Source organism: Apus apus, chromosome Z (assembly GCF_020740795.1).
Source record: "Apus apus isolate bApuApu2 chromosome Z, bApuApu2.pri.cur, whole genome shotgun sequence".
In the NCBI taxonomy this organism is placed as follows: Eukaryota; Metazoa; Chordata; class Aves; order Apodiformes; family Apodidae; genus Apus; species Apus apus.
Genome location: NC_067312.1, coordinates 19,152,838 through 19,176,542, shown reverse-complemented (window position 1 = coordinate 19,176,542; position 23,705 = coordinate 19,152,838). Strand labels below are relative to the sequence as shown.

Sequence of the window (23,705 nt, the reverse complement as noted above, 5' to 3'; positions counted from 1 at the left end):
GAAAGCTCCTCAGGAAGTAGTAAAATAGAAATATTAACAAGACTTCAGAAAGTGCTGACATTTTAACACCTACATCTCAAAGCAAAAAACAACAACAGTAGTCTGTAACAAAAACATGGTAAGTGATAGCAAGATACAACAAGCAGTTGATTTTTTTTCTAGAAAGAAGTAATGGACTAGACAGCTTTGTACGTAATACAATTCTATATATAAATGGAAAACCGTGCTAAGGACTTTTGTCATGCCTCCACTGTAACAGAACTTGGACAGATATCAGGAAGATAATTTTTTTTATCTTAATGAAAAAAAATACATCACAATGTTAGGAAATCTTACTTTTTTCATTGGTGGATGGAATCCTCAAAATAGCTTTAGGAGAATTTCCAGCAGAGTTATAGGCAGTAACAGATATTATATATGCCTCTTCATTTAAATATAAGATCATCTTCTCAGTGGTAGAGATGTTTGTTATTTGAAGTGCAAAATTGCTTTCTGTATAATAGTGTATTTTGTAGCCTAGAATCCTCCCAGAAGGTGGAAAGCTGTTTAATGGCTATTAAAAAAAATATGCAGTAGTGTTGCAAAGTGTTATTTGTATAATCAAAAGTATGTACTGTATTAAAGAGTCCAGATCAAATTACAAAATTATTATACTATATTTAGAAAACCAAGGTACTTTCTTCAGTCTCACCATCATGACAATCAGCTGCAACAATTTCACTGAAGGAAAGGGTCAAAAGTCAAATACTGAGATTTGAAATGCAAGGAGCCACTGGTCACTCTATTAGAAGATTAAAGTGAATTTAAACACATCTTTGCTAAGCAAATTTATTTAAAAGCAGTTGTAAGGACTTTCAGTCAGACTTTCCAGTTACCTGAACACAATTAAAATCTTCCTTTCCACACAGATTACATAGCTCTTTTCATCAATAGATAGTACCCAAAAGCCTTTTCCATTCAATTCTGCTTTATTCAGTGGGGTCTTTTTCTGATAACAGCAAAAACCCCTTGCAGTCTTATATCCTACAACACCAAAATACTTGAGTGCACCACCACCTGCAGGATACCAATATGATTATCAATTTACAAAAAGAATATATACCTTCCACATAAGATGTACACATCTAGCTCCAGCTGAGTGTGAAGGCTCAATTACCCGCCACAAATCCACCTTTTCTGAAGGAGCTATTTGAAGACATAAAAATACATTTACATTTGCTGTTATATTAAAAAGAAAGTGTAACATGCTAAAAACAATCACACCGTTTCAAAAATAAAGTCTTAGAATAATTTATTTAAAAGTTTTCCCTTGTGTAATGTCGTGCCTATTTCCCTAATTGGTACAGCTTCTTACTTTAAGCCTCCTTCTGTTTTATTTTATTTGTTAAGTCCTAGAGGAGGTTTTCTAGTCTTGTTTTATAAATGGTAAGATAATTTCTCTACTAAGTAGTTTTATTGGACATACTTCCTACACTCCATTTCCGCTACTATCCCACTTCGCAGTGTTCAGTTTCCATCTACATCCCTAATTTTCTTCTCTGTCTATTCACCCATTTTCTTCCTTACCCCTACATTGTTTGTATCACCTTTCCAATCTCCTTTCTCACTTGCTCTTCTTTTTCAGTTTTCCCTCTTCTATATTCAAACAAAATATACATGTTCTATTAAAACAACAGAATTTTAAATTCAACAGACTCATAATATGCTGCAAATACAGTTTTCCATATTGCACTCTAATGCCCCAGAGTATTACCAGAGAAAAACTGATAGAACAGCTTACCTCTCTCCTCTGTGCTTGCAGATTTCTCCCGGCTCCAGTCACTCCAGAACACTGACACGACACTGCGACACCGAACGGCAACTGAATATTCTGTGGAGTCCCACAGACCTGTGAGATTACATGATCCTGTTTTCTCTGCAGAATTCAGTGGAATCTGGACACACTCCTGAAAGTAGATACATGAACAAAAATTTTTTGCCCTTAAATTGCCTGCAGATACATGACTTAGCTTTTAAAAAAACCACAAGGATGCAGTTTTCATCTTCCCCAGCTCACTCCTCAACATTACGTGTTTCAAATTCCATTTTCCTACATAGCATCTTCATTCTTCCAGGGTTTAAAAAGCTTGAGCCTGAACTATGTCTGTACTGACCGACCTGTGGCCTGAACTGTGTGCAGCCCACACAAAACTCCACAGCTGCCTGTGGGGGCACAGGAGGTGCTGCATGACTGAAGTTTCCACTGCTGGGATGCAGCTGGATATTGCTAAAGCCAGCATCACCATAATGTCCTGGATACAGCTCCACCTCACAGCAGCAGCAATCACCTGCAGCTTGCAAGTCAGCTGAGCACCTGTTTATTTTCTTGTTTCTCTTCTGAGCTACAGGGTCTTCTAGCTCTTAGCTGTGTAACAGTGTGGCTGTAGGACATCCCAAAGATTTTCAGCATATGATTAAAATGAAAAGACCAATGAAAACAGGAAAATTCTGATACCAAGAGAAAGCAATAAAATGGAGCTTTTAAATGGTGAAGGAAGACAAGAGTGTAAGAAATAATGGAAAAGAGACTACAAGGTGAGAAATTTCTTCATCTTAAAAGGGGCTTCACTGATAGAAGCCAGAAGCTAGATTCTTGTTCTGAAACAAAAGGTGAAAGAAGAACTGAAAACCAGGAACTGGAGCTGATGCATCAACTCAACTGGGTGGACAAGGGGAAGCAGAAGAAAACAACAGGATTACAGAAAGATTTAAGTATTTGCATACAGAAAGACTGTTATAATCACACCAACATTAGTGTTTTCTCTTCCAAACTGAAAAAAAATAATGAATAATTAACAACTCTCAAATTTCAGATGACTGAAATTTGCTAAAATAGAAGCTAAATTCTAAAAAGGTCAGAAAGGTGTTTTAGAACAAGGAAGATTCCCTCTTGGGAGTGAAACTGAAGTCGTATTGTCATATAGATTTACTTTCCAATGAAAGGTGAATCAAACTACAATAAGACAGAATAGTATAAGCAAGTAGAAAAATACATTATTTGTTTTTGTTGTCGAACCTGACTGACAATTGTGCAAACTAAATTGTTTGCTTTGGTTTTTTTTCTAGAGTGTCTGTGGAAAAATGCAGGTAAGTTTTGAGGAAGAAAATTGATATAGACTGTATTTGATAGTGAAAAAGTAGACAGGTGATTTCTTACACCGGTGCTGACAAATACACACAATAATGCCATAATTTCACCAAAATGTGAATGTTTTCAACATTTGGGATGGATCTCACAAGCATCATGAGAAAATCAGGGTCTTAAGTCAAAAGGGAAAAACACCTTTAACAGGTCTTTTAAATAAACATTAGCTCAGTTTCTAATATCCTAGGTGGACCTCAGCCAGCCTGCCTATCAGATAATCCCAAATACTATATACTAAATCAAACAATTAGATGTCAAATCCATAGTAAAGGCTCATGCCATGAGAAGGTGAGGAGGATGCTAATTAGAATCACCTTCAATACTGGGAACTTTTTTTGAAAGCTCTGAGGACTATTATTAATTATCCTGATATTTTTTTCTCTTCCAGAATTACACATTTAATGTATAAAGTAGTAGGGTCATGGCAGACACCTCTGTGTAATTAATTTATTTTTTAAAAAAGCCAAGCAACCTGGTCCATTCCTAACTTTGGACAAGCAAATGGTAAGACTGCAAACAGAATCACTTCCATACTGATGAGCACTGGAATAGGCCATCTGAAAGAAGAAAAATACTAAATACTGTTTTTTCTACAGCAGTTCCATTTAAGTGTCAGAAAGACAAATCCAAAAAGCCCCCCAACTTATCTTATTTTTCACCTTGGAAAATTTATACTTTAGTTCACTTGAAATTAATGTATCATTAGTCCCATATTAATTTGATTTGACTGTTGTGGCTGGGAGTAAATGCTATTCTCACCACTAGACTACAACAGGAAAGTAAAATATTTTTACTGACTGTGTATGTAATCCCTCAAGCTAAAGTCATCCCTTTGCCTCTCACAGAAATATATTCAGAAGTACAGTATGTACAAAACCAACATTGACCCCAAGGAAAAGTACAATTAATCCTAGAAAACAAAACAATCATTTTAAGGTAACACATACCTAATTATGTATCCCTAAAATAACAAGGTTTTAATCATTATTTCTAACTCCTTGTTGCTTTTTTTTCTATTTAGCCTTTTGTAACATTAAGAAGTGAGTCACAAAGAAGCTAACACTCAGAAGAACATTTATGTAGCTTACCGATGAGTTTGAATACAAGTTTCTGTATTGAACCTGGCAAATAAAATCTTGTGAAGGGATAATCTTCTCAGGCATTTTCCAGGTTACTGTAAGCAACTGCTTTGTACCAATGATTTTTTTAACTGAAAGTACTTCAGGAGGATCAAATTTCTCTAGAATGGAAAAATAAAAATGTTAATGGGGGAAAGTGCTTCTACAAAAGTTCAGAATTGCTCCATCTATGTGTGTTCCGGGAATTTTAATTATTATCCCACTAACACACATCCTATCAGAGTATTGACATGATTTTTTTTTTTAATAGACATAATTCTTTATATGGGAAGTTATCTTTCAGAAAGATTGCACACGCAACTGATTTGATGCTGAAAAACCCACTCTCAGATGTGCAGATATCCTTCATCCACATCAGCACTGAAGAATACCACTCAGAGACAACAGCTGGGAAACAAAATGAATCACAGCTGGGATGCCAAAGTCAAGCTCAAGCTGCAGATGAGGGACAAATTCAGTTGCAAAGGACTGGAGGAAAAGTGTGAAGCAGCCAGTGGGAAAATAATGGATTAGCACTGAAAAAAGAGATGGCTGGTACAGAGGAAAGTGGAAAATAACAAGCTGCTGCAGCAGGTCTGGACACAAGGAGCAAAGGAGCGTGTGGCTGGAGAGCTGACAGTGCTGCAGCAGAAATACTCCATTAAAAGGGTTGTTGACCAAATACACCAGAATGAACAGAGGAAAATGCAGCACAGCCCAGAGGCAGAAGAGGTAAACAAAATACTGTTAGTGGTCCTGGGAATTACAGAACAGATGTTCTTTTTCTCATTATTTTATTCTATGTCAACCAACTTGGATTATAGTTTGTTCCAGAATTCTCTAACATATATGCTATCAGGAGGGAAAAAAATGAGGAGGGTGCAGTCAGTTCAACATATATTGCTTTATCTTAATTACCTATTTTCTCCATGGGTATAGGAACACAATCTGATGAGGCTTCACCCACAACATTTTCAGCTTTCACCTGGAAACAAGAACTACTACTGTATGGAGTATCTGGAAAACGAAATGAACATGACTCTGTTTTGCTTTGGCAGGTGCCCACTGTATTTGGAAGAGTCACCATTCCTTCTGTCATCCTAAAAAACAAGAGAAAAATAAAAATAATTAGAAATTATATTATTTTCTTAGAATAACTCGAACTGATTGTTGGGTTACTATTTAAATTGGCATTTATAAGCTTTTGAGATGGCTGGGCATTTTTATCAATTAGTATCTCCTTTGATCATTGAATCATTAAGGTTGGAAAAGACCATTAAGACCATAAAGTTCAACTGTTAACCTAGCACTGCTAAATACAGCACTAAACCATGTTCCCTAAATATCACACTACAAGTCTTTTAAATACCTCCAGAGATGATGACTTGCCCACTTCACTACGCAGCCTAATCCAAATCTGACAACCCATTCAGTGAATAATTTTTCCCTGGAGTCTCTGGAGACTTTCAAGACCTGTCTGGATGCCTTTCTGAAATATCTGCCCTAGTTTTTGGTCCTGTTTTGGCAGAGGGGTTGGACTCGATGATCTTTGGAGGTCCCTTCCAACGCCTAACATTCTGTGATTCTGTAATACCCACTCTAAACCTCCCCTGGCACAACTGAAGGCCACTTCCTCTCATCCCATCACATTAACTTAGGAGAAGAGACCAACATGCACCTCACTACAACCTCCTTTCAGGTTCTTGGAGAGAGTGATAAGGTTTCCCCTCAGCCTCTTTTCTCCAGGCTGAACAGCCCCAGTTCCTGCAGATGCTCCTCACAAAACTTGTTCTCTAGACCCTTCACCTGCTTTGTTGCCCTTCTCTGGACACGCTCCAGAACCTTGATGTCCTTCTTGCAATGATGGGGCCAAAACTGAACACAGTGCTTGAGGTGAGGCCTCACCAGTGCCAAGTGCAGGGGGATAATAATTTCCCTGCTCCAGCTGGCCACACTATTCCTGATGCAGGCCAGGATGCTGTTGGCCTTCTTGGCCACCTGGGCACACTGCTGGCTCATGTTCAACCAGCTGCCAGCCAGCACCCATGGGTCCTTTCCCAGCAGGCTGCTTTCCAACCACTCTTGCCCATGCCTATACTGTTGCATGGGGTTGTCAAGACACAAGTGCAGGACCCAGCACATGGCCTTGTTGAATGCCATCAATTGGCCTCAGCCACTTGATCCAGCATGTCCAGATGCCTTCCTACCCTTGGGCAGATCAACACTCCCTCCCCACTCAGTGTAATCTGCCAACTTAATGAGGGTGCACTCGGTCCTCTCAGCCAGGTCACTGATAAACATACTAAAGAGAACTGACTCCCACACTGAGCGCTGGGGAACACCACTTGTGACCAGTCACCAACTGGATTCAACTCCATTCAGCATGACTCCCCAGGCCCAGCCATCCAGCCATTTTTTAAGCAGAGAAGCATACACCCATTCAAATCATGAGCAGCCAGCTGCTCCAGGAGAATGCTGAGGGAAACAGTGTCAAAGGCTTCACTAAAGTCTAGGTAGACAACATCCACAGCCTTTCCCTCATCCACTAAGCAGGTAACTGTCACAGAAGGAGGTCACGTTGGTCAAGCAGGACCTGCCTTTCTTGAACCCATGCTGACTGGCCCTGATCACCTGGTTGTCCTGTACATGCTGTGTGATGGCACTCAAGATGATCTGCTCCATAACCTTCCTCAGCACCAAGGGCAGACACACAGGCCCCTAGTTCCCCAGATCCTCCTTCCAGCTTTTCCTCTAGACGGGTACCACATTTGCTCACCTCCCGTGAACTGGGACCTCCCCAGTTATCCAAAACTGCTGACTGATGATAGGAAGTGGCTTGGTGAGCACTTCTGCCAGCTCCCTCAGTACCTCTGGCTGGATCCAATACAACCCCATAGACTTGTGTATGTCTGAGGCTTGTAGCAGGTCCCAAACCATTCCCCCCAGGATTGCATGGCAATGGCAAATGGCAGCTCCATTCTTCTCCCTGTCACTGCCGTCCAGTTCAGGGGGCTGGGTGCCCAGAGAGCAACTGGTCTCACTACTAAAGACTGAGGCAAAGAAGGCACTAAGTACCTCAGCCTTTTTCTCATCCCTTGTCACTATGTTTCCCCTGCATCCACTAGAGGACAAAGATTAAACTTACCCTCCTTTTGTTGCTACTGTGTTTATAGACCCCTTTTTAATTGATTCTTAAAGCAGGAGACAGATTAACTTCTAGCTGGGCTTTGGTCCTTCTGATTTTCTTCCTGTCTACATGACATCTTTGTAGTCTCCCTGAGCTGCCTGCCTGTTCTCCCAAAGGCCATAAATTCTCATTTTTCCTGAGTTCCAACCAAAGCTCTCTGTTCAGATGATGTTTGTGAAAACAAATACTCTTTCCTAATCACACTTCTCCTGCAAATGCATATGAAATACCCTTTAATTGTAATTACTAAGTCAACTTTCCAGAAGCAGTTATGAAGAGTAAAAGTGCCTTAATGAGAGATCCACATGCTCTTATTAGTTTAGATTAAAATTTCAAAAAGAAGGGAGATAATGTAACTCCACACAAAACCTCTGTTAAAAATATATGTTGATAGATAAAGCTAGCAATACATTCCACATGGAACTACGTGATAGCAAGTTTTTATTCATCTTTTAGCATTTAAATACTGAAAAAAGATAAGTCAAATTGTACCACTGCCAAGCTATTACAGAGTAATATAACAGATTTTCCTGAAAGAACACACTGATAATATGCCATCTTTATAGCATCTGTTTCCATAATAAGTAGCGTGGGATGCAAAACTAACATTTGTTTCATTTTATCAACCCACAGAGAAATCCTTCAACAAATAAAAACTCATATATGGGGCCTGCATTCAGTACTTCTTATTATGAACTAGATGAGCAGATCATTCACGTAATTCAAAAAACAGTCTGAGGCTGGTGTTTCATGAACATTTGCAAGCTAGTTTAAGCCTGCACTGCTGCAAAAGGACACAGTCCTATCTTCCCTAACAAGCACGGCTGTTTCCCCCCAGTGCTTAAAGAATTTGGGCTGGTACAGGAAGGAACAATACTGAAACTTACTTTCAATAGCTGTTTTAGTTCCACAAACTCCACTTAGTTACAAAATGTAGAAATGCCAAAAGGAATAATAAAGTTCCTCTTAATGAAGGTGGAAGCCTAAAATAACAAGCCTAAAACTGAGATAAAACTGAAGATGTTTTATTGTCCTACCATTTAAATAAAAAAGACGCCATATGCTAGCTTAACCCACAACAAGGTAATGTCTCCTTTGGAGTCTGTGCTATCACCTTCAAAATTGTTTCAGCACTGATTTCACCATTTTCACAGTTAACTTACAAAAAAGCTCCAAAACAATACTTAAATGTAATTGAAATCTAAAGGATCAGGTATTTATGCTTCTATAACAGGGTCAAAAAAACCCCACTAAAAAGCATGAGACTACTTACTTTGTATTTGCAAATACAAATCCCCAGATGTGAACAATCCAAAAAGAACAGCTACCTTTGGATTCTTCTGCTGAAACTGTATGACTCCAGAGGCCCCGAGGTTAAAACCTACTGGTGTCAAGGAGAGTTAACAGGGGCTTTCATAGTTTTAATTCAAATTGTTTAAAGTAGAGTAGAGTCATCCAAAATGAGCACAGTTAGCATCACAGATAGCTTCTGGGTAACACTCCCACAAAGTGCCTCCACGTTCCATTTGTGCTTAGGGTCACTCAACTTTTGATCTAATTGCTGACGTTACTTCAAGGAAGCAAGTATTAATTCCCATGTAAACATTTGTCTGCTGAGTACTAGGTTGAGAATGTGCATTTATTTTAAAGAGAATACTAAAAAAAAAATACAAAATTGTAACTCTTTTCAACCACTACCAACCCCAAATTAACTGAATTTATTAAGTAAATGTCATGATTCTGAACTCCATGCTGTTTCTAAGTTTTCTTTAAACAGAATACAGGACATGAGAGAAAGGGAGCTGGTGGTCTAACCCCAGCAATCCAGTTCCAAACACATCCTATACTTACGTTTTTCGGTAAAGAGTATAGTTTGTCAAAAGATTTGTTTCTCTTCCAGAAGTCCAGTTGCAAGTAAGTTCAACATCGACACGATAAATACAGGAAATATTTCTTGGTGTGTCTGGTGGAACTATAATGACAAAGGTTAAAAAAAAAAAAAAAGCAAAAAAAAAAAAGCCAGTAAAAATAAGTAACTTCAATGTATAACTGATTTTGTTAGTCAAAAAGCAGATTATAGCAAACTTCACTAAGTGTCTTTCATAGCACTTTATTTTTCTTACTACCCTCGAAACTTCTCACAAAGCCAAAATCAAAACCACTCCTTCCCCCTTGGGGAGAAAGGGAATTTTCTCCAACTATTTCTCAGAAATACTGAATATATTTTTGCAATAAATAATTCACTATCTTGTATCAAACCACTACATGTATCGTCCTTAACCTCTAAGTAAAGCCCCTGCAACATATCCGCAGCTGATAGCAAGTCCAGAAAGTAAAAGAAAAATAAGGAAACGGCACAGAAGTTCAGCAAAAGGCATTATCTGAAAGATAAAACTCTTCTTGGTTCCTTCCCAGAATGTGTAACCACACAACCTATGATAACCCCTAACCCGAGAAGCCTGCACGACTTCAGAGTGCAGAAGACAACATCCTAGAAAACATATCTATACAACCTTGAAGAGATCACTAACTCTGGACTCTCCTTGTCTCATAAGCAAGATAGTGCAAAGGAAACAATCCTCTGCAATCTCCATGGTCTCAAGTAATCCATAAAAACACTCTCAAAGCCTTCTTTGTTAAAGCCAGATTTCTTCATTCCACAAAAGAAACAGGAGTTCAAAGAAAGAGAACTATGCCCAGTGAAATAAACTGGTTAAAAAAGCCCTCTATTCAAAACAGTACCTCAGAAGGTCTTTCTTTTATTGACAAGCTTACAGCACAATAACTGTGCAGACAGGCAATACCTTCTGACTTTTTTAATTCCACAAATGTATTTTTTTCTGCATTTATGGCTTCTTTAGTAGAATGGGACCCACAGACACATCTCAGAATCATCTGGACTTATACAAATTTTCTAATATATTGAATTAGATTAATATTTATCCTGCAATGTTCTTCATAAGATACTGTAATTATAATGTCCTTGAAGTTGAGGATTAGAGGAAATCCTTCTTGGAGAAAGCTAAAGTTGGCTAGGCTAGACGAAAGACATAATTAAAGGGACAGACTAGTGAACTCAACAGAAAACCTCCACTCACTTGAGCTGGCTAAAAGTCAGGGTCAGACAGGTTACAGACCAGTGTCATTACAGAATGCCTGCAATTTCATGCTTTATGTCAGAAAAACAAAAAAGGAATACTTGAAAACAGGTGTCTTACAATGCCACAAGCTAAAAAAAAAAAAAAAAGTTTTAAAAGTACTTTTAAAAATACTTCTTATCGTGTGTTATTAAAAATGTTAAAATTAATTTTTCCACGTTTCTACTTACATCCAGATTTAATTTCAGTGTGAACCAAAAGTTGTTCCTTGTCTAAGTACTTGGTGAAACACTTCACATGAGCTTTACTGTAAGTGAAGTTATGGATGGTTATACTCGAGACAGTCTCATTCACAATGCCATAGTTTTCCTGAGCAATCAAATCATGATTCAACTTCCAGATGATGTGGCTTGCATTTCTGTGAGGAGCATAGTGTTTTCCAAGAACACAGAATAGTTTCAGAGTGGATCCTCTTTCAATTTCAGGAGATGATGGGAAAATGTCAGCATCTCTGATGGAGTTTTCTTCTAAAAACAAAATCATAAGATATCACATGACCTAATTCTTTTAAAATACCACTGAAAATTAGTATTTGGATATCTAAAGATAATTTAATTAGATTTTTTTTTCATATGGAATTCAAATAAAATGCTCAGTTAGTAATTCTATTCAGATATTGCTGTTTGGAAACTCAGTTCACATTAATTACTATATTACCATAGGTATTACATCAGAATTATGCTTCTATACCTTCCCATAAGTAACAGAGAAATTTTGATTATTTAAATTATTTTTTAATAGCTGTAAATGAAGAAGAAAGACTCTTGTCTTTTAAATCTGTTTTTAAATAACATTCCTGTATGTAAAAGGCATACAAGCCATTTAGGTGTTACCATTACCAACTACTTAACCAGAAAACACATCACACCGGCAAGTTTAACATTTACAGCTAAGCTGCAATATATTTCAGTATCTCATTAGTACATTTTCTGCTTAAAGAATTTATATTCCCAGATACAAGGCAGGAATTGTATACAAAACACATGTTAAAGGCAAGCACAGAAGCAGTGTGAATGAGTGAATTCAGCAACAAAAGTTACCCAACACTGCAAGAGGCACCCATTAAGAGTCCTGAAGGGAGAAAGCTGTTTATTTTTTTGGCTGTTTCTTATTTCCTGAAGCCAAATTTAATAAATACTGCACAAATTGTATCAGTTGCAAGCAATTACCTGGACTGTTGCATACATTGTTCAAGCTTCTACAAATACATGCACTTGTCTTCCATGTAAACCCCAAGTAAAACACAAATACCATTACGTAATTAATTTCTGTTGTGCATTAAGTTGCATGCAATACATTGTACATGAACTTTCAGTTGCTGTCCCAAAGTAATTATTTCCATCTGTCCTTGTGATTTCTTACTCTGACCTATACTATTCAATTTAATGGATTTAAAGTGGCACTATTGTCACAAGAAGCATTTTTTAATCCCCAACCACCCATTCGCTGCTGTTATCCCCTTTATGTGCCAGAAGCAGCACCACTGCAGTGAGCCAATGGGAATCCAACACAGATTAAAAATAAAAGCTTGGAAAAAAAAACCCATCAGATTTCTCATCGCTGCATGACCAGGCACAAAGATGCACTCCAGCAGAAGGAGAGGGAGAGGAGAGGGAGTGAGGAAATATCTGCTCATTTCTGCAGTTACTTGTGCTAACCTAAACTGTGGAACTATTACATTCATTCATTCATTCTTAGGGGATTTTTAAAATTAGGAATGAGAACATTAGTAGTCACTGCGTGACACTGTGAACATGTAATATTGGACTCAAGAATCCAAACCCAGCAGACATTAACTGCATTTTAAGTGTTCATGCGTTACATGTACATTAATTTGTTCCAACAGCAGATCTCCAAGGTTACCAGCCTGTACAAGTCAACAAGAATTGTACCATTATATGACTTCAAGGTACAGATTCCCCTTCTATATCCTGTGCAACAGGGAAACAGTTAACAAAGCAGAGTTTTAAAATACATTTGTTTGCTCATATTTTAAAAACAAAAGAAAACATATCCAGGCTATCATGATCACAACTAACATTCCACAAGAAAACATCAAGAGTGTTATAAATTCATTTCTCTTTCTGTACTGTACATGCTTAGTCAATCACCTCCTGACCTGTATTTTCAATATCCATTTTTTTTATTTTCAGAACTCTTCAAAATTTCATTTGGAGAAGGTCATCCTTTGGAAAAGTGTCTTATGGCAAGACAGATGCTAATAATCAAGAAACATACCTGCTATAGAGCCGCAGAGTAGGACAAACATCCAAATCAAACAGTTGAACATTTCCTTTTCAGTAACTATGGGCAGGAAATGCTGTCACAAAATAAAAACAAAAATAATATATTTCAAGTAAAGATACTTCTGTAATACTTTGTAAGCATCTGTATAACAGTTAATGCTATTCAGCATTTCTCACTTGGGTTCAAGTATTGCTTTGTCTAAGTGTTGCATTCCTACATGATGAGAGATGCAGTTTTCCTAAGGTAAGTGTATACATTTTCTAGAAAGAAGAGGAAGGTAAGGCACCTGAAATCCTTCTGAGACATTCGACCTAAGGAACTTGCCTTCCAAGGACTGTGTAAAGAACTGGTAAAAAAATACATCTGCATCCACTTGAAATCCAGCCTGCCCTGCCATATTCTGAGTAGATTCACTTAGCAGTGAATTAGTTTGAAATGGAAGGCTGTTGCAGGAGAAGGAATGATCCACGTCTCTTGTGCATCACCACTTCATAAAACAACTGTTTAGCCAGTGGACAACAGTCCCAGGTTATCATCCAACCAAGACAGAGTGAATTCACATTGGTTTTATCCCAGGTAAATGTGCCAGGCACCAGACTTGAGGACACTCTACAGATGCAAGGCATGGCACCTCTCTTTGGCTTGCTCTTTGAAGCTGAAATGCTATGAAGTTAAAAAAACCCAAAACTCTGGGGTAAGAAGGAAGAAAGCAAAGTAGAATGATTTCTTCTATAGGTACAACTGAATCTAAGGTTCCAGATGAAAAATTACAGAAATCAAACAGCCTCCCTGCCTCAAGCACTGCTGCCATCACTCCCAGAATCACAGAGAGGATGAGAATGGAAGGGACCTCTAGAGGTCATCTGGTCCAACCAGTCTGTCCAAGTACAGCCACACAGAGCCAGTTGCCAGTAGCATATCCAAACAGCTTTTCAAGATCTCAAAGCATAAAAAGCCCGCAACCTCTCTGGTCAGCCTGCTTCAGTGTTTAGTCACCCTCACAGTGAAAAAGTGATTCCTGACATTCTGAGGCATCCTCCTGTGTTTCAGCTTATGCCCATTGGCTCTTGTTCTGTCAGTGGGCACCACTGAAAAGAGACTGGCTCTGTCCTCTTTGCACCCTCCCTTTAGATATTGATGAGATCGCCCCTGAGCCTTCTCCAGGCTGAGCAGTCCCAGCTCTCTCTCAGATGCTCCAGTCCCTTACTCATCATTGCGGCCATTCATTGGACTCCCTTCAGTATGTCGATGTCTCTCTTGTATTGGGGCGTCCAGAACTGGACATAGTATTCCAAGTGTGGCCTCACCAGTGCTGAACACAGGGGAAGGATCACCTGCTAGCTTTCTTTGCCACAAGGGCACGTTGTTGGCTCACAATTCTAACTAGTGTCCACCAAGACCTTCTGGGCCTTTTCTGCAAAGCTGTCCCAGAGCTGGTCTGCCCCCTGTCCTTACCGGTGACTCGGATTGTTCCTCCCCAGGTGCAGCATTTGGCACTTCTCCTTGAATTCCATGAGGTTCCTGACGTCCCTTTACTTCAGCTTGCCAAGGTCCCCGTGGGTGGCAGCATGACCCTCTGGTATATCAGCCACTCCTTCCAGTTTTGTGTCATCTGCAAACTTGCCAGGGCTAGTATGCTCTGCCCCACATTCCAGGTCTCTAATGAAGATGATAAACAGGACTGGATCCAATATTGACCCCTGAGGTACACAACTACTTACTGGCCTCCAAGTAAACTTCATGTTACTGACCACTACCCTCTGGGCCCATTTGTTCAGCCCATTTTCAGTCCACCTCACTCTCTGCTCATCCAGCCCATGCTTCATTAGCTTGCCTGTAGCAACACTGACTGTAAAGGAGCCCAACTCCAACATGAAAGTCAGAATATGCTGCAGCCCAGACTGCTCCTTTGGCTAGTAAGTAGGAGATCTACCTGTAGAAAACAGAGGTTTCAGACCCCCTTCAGCAGCTGAGGGCCTAGGGCCTAATATTCCTACTTACTGGACAAGTAGCTCTAGCTTCCATGTTCACAAGCAAAAGGTTGACATTACTGTTGCTGTAGTTAGGTAAAGTACATGTTTCACATCAAGTTTTCAGATTTATCTGAACTGCTGGAATTCCAGGTCTCCATGCAAACCTGCATTTCAGGAGGTCTTCAGGCAAGAGACAACTGCTGTCTAGCTAGAAAAGGTACACCAGAGGCTTTCAAACCAAACAAGAAATCCCCTCATCCCACAGGTTTGGACAACACTAGGTAGGAGGTGTGCAACAGGTCACTGCACAAGACAAAGATTTGTAAGTGGGATATAGGCAGAAGGGGGTTTGCTACAAAATGAAGTTTTACAGTAATTAAGAGAAAAACATAGTAAAAAATGTTCTGTGCTCAGCTGCTCTCAGAAATCATCTTAAACACTAGTTTTAGACTTTCTCAGGAAACATTTTAGAAAACTGGGGTTATGACAATGCAAAACAGAAAAAATAATAAAAATTTAAAAAGACACATGGGATGAAAAGATAAATGAGGGAGGAGTTTGCGCAGTGGCACAACCTGAAACAGATCTGTAGAAGGACCTATCAACAATTACAAAATGAGAAACTATTACCAATTTAATTATCTAGGGTGCAAGTTATTTTTCTCAAAGCAGCAAAGATAAATTATTCCACACCAGTAGGTGTGGAATTCAAAAACGGATGTGGATTTAAAATTATTTAGATAGTTAATTTCAAATTTTAGAATTAATATGGTCCATAGCAATGTGGATGAGATACCAGAAGTTCCACTGTGCTAATGTGAAATCTATTTTGTAAGCACTGCAGTGTGTGTTTATTCGTATTATATTTTTTAAAGTTTAAGAAAGACATAGAAAAAAAGAAAATTCCCAAGTCATGGCTACGAGTAAACTACATTCAATTAAAATATAAAGAAAAATAAAAAATCATGATGTCTCTAAAAAAGGTCATCTTTGCCAGCTTCATAAGAATACACACTAATGACTGCTACACAGCTGTGTTAAAAACTGATGTAGTCAGTATTTCATCAGCCAGCAGACTAGTAGTTGCAGATAGGCTTCAAAGATCAACATAAAAAAAAAAAAAAAAAAAAAAAAGAGAGAAATAATCAAGAGCATTACAAGATGATGTGCATAATCAAAACACACAGGAAGAATGCTGAACCCAAGGTAAAACAATAATAAGCTATAGATAATACACTGGCCTAACCATTTTCTTAAACATTTAAAAGTGAGTGATTTTATTAGTCAAATCAACTGTTTTTGCAACAGCTCTGTGCATATGGCTTTAATCTTGGAGGACATACTCATTAATGAGAATACCAAGCCCCAGGTGTAGCATGTGAAGATAAGCAAATATAACTGTTTACAGAAAAGGCGCTTTACATAAAAAATAAAGTTCCATTATTTCTTTTTTTGCATACTTAACTGCTAGCAACAAGCAATAAAAGTTCACTGCATATTCTGTATTGTAAAGACTTCATGAAATAAAAACAATAATTCAAAACACAGACTTTCACTTGTTTGCATCAGCCGTAGAATATAAGGTTTACATACTATAGCTGTGACTAATTAAAGCATTTTTCCTAGTCACTGACATCTTCCTTAGATTCACTGAACATAATTACACAACAACAAAAAACAGTTAACTCTGCCATCAGACTAGGTAACTGTTTGTCAAGAAACAATTGCTTCCAGATCATAAAGGCAGCAGCGCCATTTCGAACATATGCAACTATAAAAGAATTGAGCAAACAGAGAGAAAAGCAACCACCACAAAGCAGCTGTCAATACTGAATTTGATTACACTGTTCTTCACAGAAAGTGCTAATAGGTTTTCCTGCTTTGTGGATTTCTCAAAAAAATAAAAAAGAGGGAGAGGGAACACAAAGAACAAAACAAAGATAACTGCTCTCCACAGGCAGAATATGCAAAGTCCCTTCCAACATATTATATAATCAACTTATGTAACAATTTAAATAAAATTAATGCTCAATTTCCATAGATCTGATGCATAAAAACCACAACCATGATATGATATGGACACTGACTTTATCTGGGAGCAGCTGCCTTTCTTCTGGAGATTGTATTACTGTATAGATCTTTGCTGAGAATTTGTGAGAAAAACTAAGACAGTATAAGCTTAACCCTGGCCTTGGTTAAAGCATATTACACTTCAAAGGGTGCAAAACTCTACCAGGGAGACAAACAATCTCCTAGATAAAAACAAAAAAAGTAAACAAAACAAAACAACCTATCAAGTTTACCAAACACTTCCTGCTGTCTTTGCTTACAACTTGGCAAAGCTCTGTTTCTGCTGACACTCTACATATGCTGGTCTGCTATTTTTGAGGACATGATAAAAAGGCTGCATTTCAGCCAAAGCAGTTCAGCTATTTCCAAGAATTAAGAACACATTTTTTATTATATTCCTTAGAGTAGCTCCAGCAATACCACACTTTTTTAGCAAGGAATTGGAACTCAAAAGCACTGGGAAATCATAAAAGCATTTTTAAAACTATGCTTGTGCCAAAAGTATGACATATCAATGTATATTCCGCCACAATGGGGCATAGTGGTAAAAGACCAAGCATGGCCATGCTGCCAAGCTTCAAGCCTTTGAAAAGATCTAGTTCCACATGCTCACTAGAAAGCTTAAACAGCCAGAGATCCCTTCCACCCTCAGAGAACATTACCTATCCTGAACCCACAACTACCTTTTCCCCCTCTTCTAATGCTCTTCACACTTCTACTTGCTAAAACAGCAGAAAACTAAGCAAAAATGTATCTGTGCTACCTTAGCAAATGTAAGCAACTTGCTACACGAATTGACAGGCATCTAAAATGGGAAAAGAAGCTAGGACTGGGGAGAGAGAGCTCCAGGACATTTTTTCCCACCTGTGAGCTGTTAATTTGGTTCAGTCCTGAAGCTGTGTTTCTCCAATGCCAAACAGCAGCCAGCTATTTGACGTGGCAGCTGCTAGTCACTGCTTGACAGAGACCAGGGCAGGGAGTCAACGGGTTACAAGCCTATTAATGTCTCACTGGTTTGTCACTATGTTGGTAAGCAACTAAATAGCGCTTTGGCTGCTTACTTAAGAGATTACACATGTAAAAGTGATACAAGAACATTCCTCAGTTAAAGTCACACAATAAATTCAGAATTGCCCCATTTAAAGACACCCACAAAAGCTAAATAGTGGTTAACAGAATGCTAAACAAATGGCATGAAGAGAAGTGTCTTCTTCAAGCACTTAAAAAAACTGATTCACGAAAGCCTGATTCCTTGCAGGAAGGGCCAATCTCAATGATGGTCTCACTAAATAAATAAAAAAATGTGTAACATAGTTGATGAAACCAGACTTTCTCAACACCAAAACCTCTAGTTTTCCATTAAAGAGTTAAAGAAGTCAGAGGAAAAAATCACCCAAAGTAACTTTTCCCTGTATTTTCTTTAGGACTATTTCATAGTCACTCTTCTCCCCCATTTCAGGACAGGAAAGCTTTTTCTATTTTGCTCCAATTCTGAGGTTGTTTTTAACTACACAAACATACTTCAGCATGCAGTGTAGCTGTTACACCACGGACAAAGAGCATGGTACTTCTACAGATGGCAAGGCAGTACACCTTTAGCTCAGTCATCTTCAAGAACTTCTAATCTCTTTGCTGGAACCTGACAGGACATTCTTTCCTGCTGTCTCTGACACTCTTCTGATAGCTACGGAAGTGGAAAGAAGCTGAGGAGCAATTACTGTCTTTCATTTAGTCTTTAGTATCAATTGCTAAAGCTCTGTCATGCAAGCTACCACATGGAGATACAGACCTTGCCCATCACTGACCAGTGACGAATCCCAGGAGCTCCCCAGCCTGAGCTGAGGTGTTACACCACCTGGCTGTGATGTTACACACAGATGCCTTTGGAAAAGCTGTTGCCATTGGTTTTCAGGACTCCAAGATTCAAATCCATCTGCATTTACACAAATCCTAGAGGAAAAGAGGACATTTCATGAAAAGGATTAAAATATTAACTTAATTCTCCATCCTAGATAACAGAGTGTAGAAGCATCATCTTGCAGAATTGGTCAGGATTCGTTCAAGAAGAAGAACCAGTAAGCATCAGAAAAGGAAACTAGATGTTTCCCTACATAGGTCAGAGAAGATAATGACATGAAAATAGAATGGAAGAAGCAGTAAATGTGAAGGACAGCTAGCTAAATGGCTTTTCCCAATTCTCTAATCCCTATAAATCATACACTGACAAGCTCATCCATGGGAAAAATGACGGACACTGTACTGAAAGATCCTGAGAACACTGGTTTCAATACCCATGGTCCTTAACTAAGCTAAAAATAGTCAGCTGAGCCTTAGGCCAGGATGAGTAAGATTTAAAGATTTAACATTTAAATACAGCTTGATTTAATCAAGTCTTAAGCGGGTTTTCTGTTGAAAAATACACCTATTTAAATGTGAAATTATGACAGCCTACCTTAAAACCTAAGGCTATAATAATCTACTAAAATAACTTTAATAAATTGAAACAACATGTATTTATTGAAAGACCAGAAACCACTGATCTTACTGATGTATCTGGAGAAATAGCATGGAGCAAAGCCCCTTGAAACACTGTTACAGCTTTTGACGGCAGAAACTTGATTTTAAAATGCCATAGTGGGCAAAGAAAAAAAAAACAGAATCAATTGCAAAGCTGCAAACCAACTGGAAACTGAAAAAGCAGAAAAGCATTTTCCTCTTTTAGTGTCTAAATAATTTTTTTTTAAAAAGACAAAAAACTATAAGATATTTTTGTTCTAAAATCCTGAAGGACATAGTGACTAGAAGAGGTCAGTTCTGCTAGTAACTGCTGATAACAGTAATTTTGTTTAACACATCCTACAGTTACAGATCCAAAAAGTATGTTGATAGACCCTTCCTTACGTTATAAAACAGTATTTAACAGCATACTGAATATTAATGATCTTAATATAAAATGCTGTACATTGTATTTAAATTCAAATTTTTATCTCAGTGCAGCTTAGTACTAATAAAAGTGGATGGTCAGGGTGGGAGGATCCATGCATTCAGCTTGAAAGAAAGGCAGAACTCTCACCAAGAGAGGGTGGCCAGATCCAAATCTACTTACAGTTGACAGATTTGGGTAGCTGTAACCAGAAGTTTACACAGAATACACACCTGTCAGAAAACCAGAAGGAAGATTACTTCAGAGTAAAAGCTGACCTTGTCAAGCCTTGCCTCTTAAACTAAGCCCAATGCCAGATGTTCCAAAGTAAAAGACACATCCACTTACTTAATGTTAGTGAACTGTGTTTTGCAAAAAAGCAAACAAAAACTTCCCTGGACTGTTCAGCAAACCAGCTACAGCCCCAAATCACAGGACATTATTACAATCCTTGCCCTACTGCAGTGCTGCAAGAGTTACAGAAACACAGGAAACAATGCAGGTAATCCTGTGCTCTCACAGACCCAAGAAGCAAAGAGAACAGAATGAGTGCAAAACCTCACTATGACAGAGAAGGGAGACCATATAGCAACTTCCAGTACCTGAAGGGGGCTACAGGAAAGCTGGAGAGGGAGTTTTCACCAGGGAGGGCAGTGACAGGACAGAGGGTAATGGTTTTAGTCTGAAAGGCCCAAGATTTAGGTTAGACATTAGAAATAAATTCTTCACCATGAATCACAGAATCACAGAATCTGAGGGGTTGGAAGGGACCTCGAAAGATCATCTAGTCCAACCCCCCTGCCAGAGCAGGATCACCCAGAGCACATCACACAGGAACATGTCCAGGCAGGTTTTGAATGTCTCCCGCAAAGGAGACTCCACAACCACAGCCTCTCTGGGCAGCCTGTTCCAGGGCTCTGTCACTCTCACAGGAAAGAAGTTTTTCTTATGTTTACATGGAACCTCCTATGCTCCAGTTTGCACCCATTGCCCCTTGTTCTATCTCTAGACATCACTGAAAAAAAGCCTGGCTCTATCCTCCAGACACTCACCCTTAACATATTTGTAAACTCTTAAGGGAGATGTTCCACTCCCTCAATAATATTTGTGGCTCTGTGCTGGACTCTTTCAAGCAGTTCCCTGTCCTTCAACTGAGGGACAAGTAAGGTAGTAAGGCACTGGAATAGATTGCCTATGGAAGCTGTTGATTCCCCCACCACCAGCCCCCAGAGGTGTTGAAGGCCAGGCTGGATCAGGCCTTGAGCAGCCTGGTCTAGTGTGAGGTGTCCCTGCTCACAGCAGGGAGGTTGGAACCTCACGATCTTTAAGGTCCTTTCCAACCCTAATCATTCTATGATCACTCAGAAGAGTGATCACCATGATCCCACAGCTTATCTGTACACATAAGTAACAGTTTAGAAAGAGATTTAATCGTATATTCTACAAAACATAATAGACTCATTACAGACCAAGCTGATGTTGAGTTTTGTGCTTGTACTACAACTACATTACTTATTCTTGGTTTTAAGAGTCAAGTTGGAATGCAGACAACATCTAGGCACTATTTTATCTCCTATCTTTTTCATGGGGATTAAGAAGCTTGCTTACACTCCCATCAAATATCCTGCTCCATATTCATCTTAACCTTTTAAAAATGTAAAAAGTGTACATTAAGTCCTCTTCAAACGGACTTGTATGTATACTTTCTGTTTCCTTTGGTTATTATTTTATATTTTCTGAGGGTTCTCCAGTATTTCACAGCCCTCTTGAAGTGTGGACCTCTGTATCTGAATACTCAGAGCTGGATTTACAGAAGTGAGCAACAGCTTCCTTTGCATTAATGCAGTGAATGTACAACATGACAGGGAACCCTTTGCACAGTTCACCTTCACCAATTCCTTACCACTTTTCACTGCTGGGTGCTAAACACCTCACACACTTTGTTACAGAAATATCAGATCATCATCAGACACTTACCTGCTATTCCTATTACTGCACATCTAAGAAGAACACAAGTGGTTTGTTTTGTTCTTGGGTTTTGTTTGGTTTTGGTTCGTTTGGGTTTTGCTGGGGGTTTTTTGTTTGTTTGTTTACCCCCAACAGAGCACACAGTCATGTAAAATGATCTTCATGTTACTGCTTACCAAGAATTTTTTGCCCTGTTGAGGATCCTCAGAATTCTTTGATCCCAAATATATCTACCTTGTTGTTGACCGGGTAAGACAACTGCCATGTCACCTTGCTAATTCTGATCATCCTGTAAAGGTTATATGTCTTCTTTTGTTTTGTTTACTACCAACACTATAAACTTTACTCTCAATATTTTTGTGTCTTAGACAAAACTGCTGGCTGAAACATGGAACGATATGTGAAACTAGGCTCCATGGGACCTACTAAAAACAGCTATGTTTTGACATCTCCTAGTATGGCATTTTTTAATTTACGATGTTCCCTACAAGCACCAAACTACGTAAAAAATCACCAGACTTACATGATGATTGCAGAAAAATCAGTATATTTAACCTTCAACACTGCAACCTCTACGATACAAACTAAAAGATTTTTTTTTCCCCATTTTTAGCCCTTTGAGACCCGTTTTGTCACAGATCGGCCTCTGACAGAAAAATCTAACCTGATCATTCTGTTCTTTTGTCCCAATGCACGAAGTTTTCTTCAAGCATTCGCTTGTCCAGCGTTTTAATTCACAGATGGGGGCTAGAAGCTGCACTTCAGCTATTTCGGGCAATCACCTTTAAAAGACAGCGCCACACAGCCCACGACAGACGGGACGTTCAGCGCGGCTGGCTCCGCTGAAGCCTCAGTGCCTGTAGGTGGAACGATGGATGTGCACGGCAAGACAACAACACACAGTTCCGAATCCCAGGAGGCAGAGACTGTGCGAGCACAGAAGCTGCACGGGGCCAGCGTATTTAAATCTGCCACGCTGCTTGGGAGAAAATCCCGAGTGACTGCAACTGAAGCGGCCAGCAGTCAGGAAAGCGCCTTCACTGCCTGTAAGGACTCTGTACATGGCAAACATTTTGAGAACCAACACACACCACCGCACACGCAGAAGAAACCACTGCCAGGCATCTGTTTCTTCCCAAAAAGAGACAGATGCAACCCGCTCAGTAGGAAGTTTGAATTCTTACTGCCTCATGGACTTGCAAGAAAGAAACCGAAAGGATTTGCTTGGCTCGGGACAGAGGAGCACGCGCTGCCTCCAGGCGGGGATGAGGGTCTGGAGAGATGCGGACGCCCGCCCGCACTGCCGCTGGGACAGGTCCCCTCGCGCCGCGCTCCGGGGAGGAAGGTCGCACTTTCCCAAGCTCCATATTAGCAAAAAAAGACCTAAGGGACCTCCGCTAAAAAAAAAAATATAAATAAATAATAATATTTTAAAATCGCTTTTCCCTTACCGCAGCTGCAGAATGGGCTTAACCGGGGCGTCCGCTTCCCCGCGACCGCCGACGGGAGTCACCACATCGGAAATCACCCGGCTCAGCACACGTAACACTTCTTCTCGTAATTCTGAACCAAGAAAACACCGCCCCCGACGCCGGGACTGGCGGGCAGGGGTGTCGGCTCCTCCCGCGCCTGCTGCCGCCGCCGGCCGCGCTGCCCACGGGAGAGACGGGCTGCCCGGGGCTCGGCGATGATGCTGCCCTGCCCAGGGCGGATGCCCGGCCGATCCCTCCTTCGGGGGACCCCCAAAGGCTCCAGCGACCCACACCCTCGGGGAGACACAGTCTCCTCCGCGCCCCCCAGCCCTCCCCGAGCCCGCCCGGCCCCTCCCCGCCGCCTCCCGCCGTGTGCGGGGCTGCGAGGTGCGGGGCTGCGAGGTG

The 23,705-nt window shown here is 39.8% G+C and overlaps 1 protein-coding gene across 5 annotated transcripts in view; it reads right to left on the bottom strand.

The window, feature by feature from the left end:
- Positions 1-23,351, bottom strand: part of IL31RA (interleukin 31 receptor A) — a 38,513-nt gene extending 15,162 nt beyond the window's left edge. The window contains exons 1-12 of one of the 5 annotated variants that reach the window (XM_051641970.1): positions 23,280-23,351; positions 22,493-22,685; positions 20,044-20,093; positions 18,727-18,887; positions 12,886-12,967; positions 10,818-11,114; positions 9,341-9,461; positions 5,221-5,402; positions 4,273-4,424; positions 1,781-1,946; positions 1,103-1,185; positions 337-553 (exon numbers count right to left, since the gene is read on the bottom strand). In XM_051641970.1, coding sequence (XP_051497930.1) covers positions 337-553; positions 1,103-1,185; positions 1,781-1,946; positions 4,273-4,424; positions 5,221-5,402; positions 9,341-9,461; positions 10,818-11,114; positions 12,886-12,967; positions 18,727-18,735 — 1,309 coding nt within the window. In that variant the 5' untranslated portion in view covers positions 18,736-18,887; positions 20,044-20,093; positions 22,493-22,685; positions 23,280-23,351. Of the gene's footprint in view, positions 1-336; positions 554-1,102; positions 1,186-1,780; positions 1,947-4,272; positions 4,425-5,220; positions 5,403-9,340; positions 9,462-10,817; positions 11,115-12,885; positions 12,968-14,349; positions 14,409-18,726; positions 18,888-20,043; positions 20,094-20,462; positions 20,528-22,492; positions 22,686-23,279 lie in introns of those variants that run through there. The other 4 variants (XM_051641971.1, XM_051641972.1, XM_051641973.1 and 1 more) reach the window with 4 other exon arrangements.
- Between the last annotated feature and the right edge of the window lie 354 nt (positions 23,352-23,705).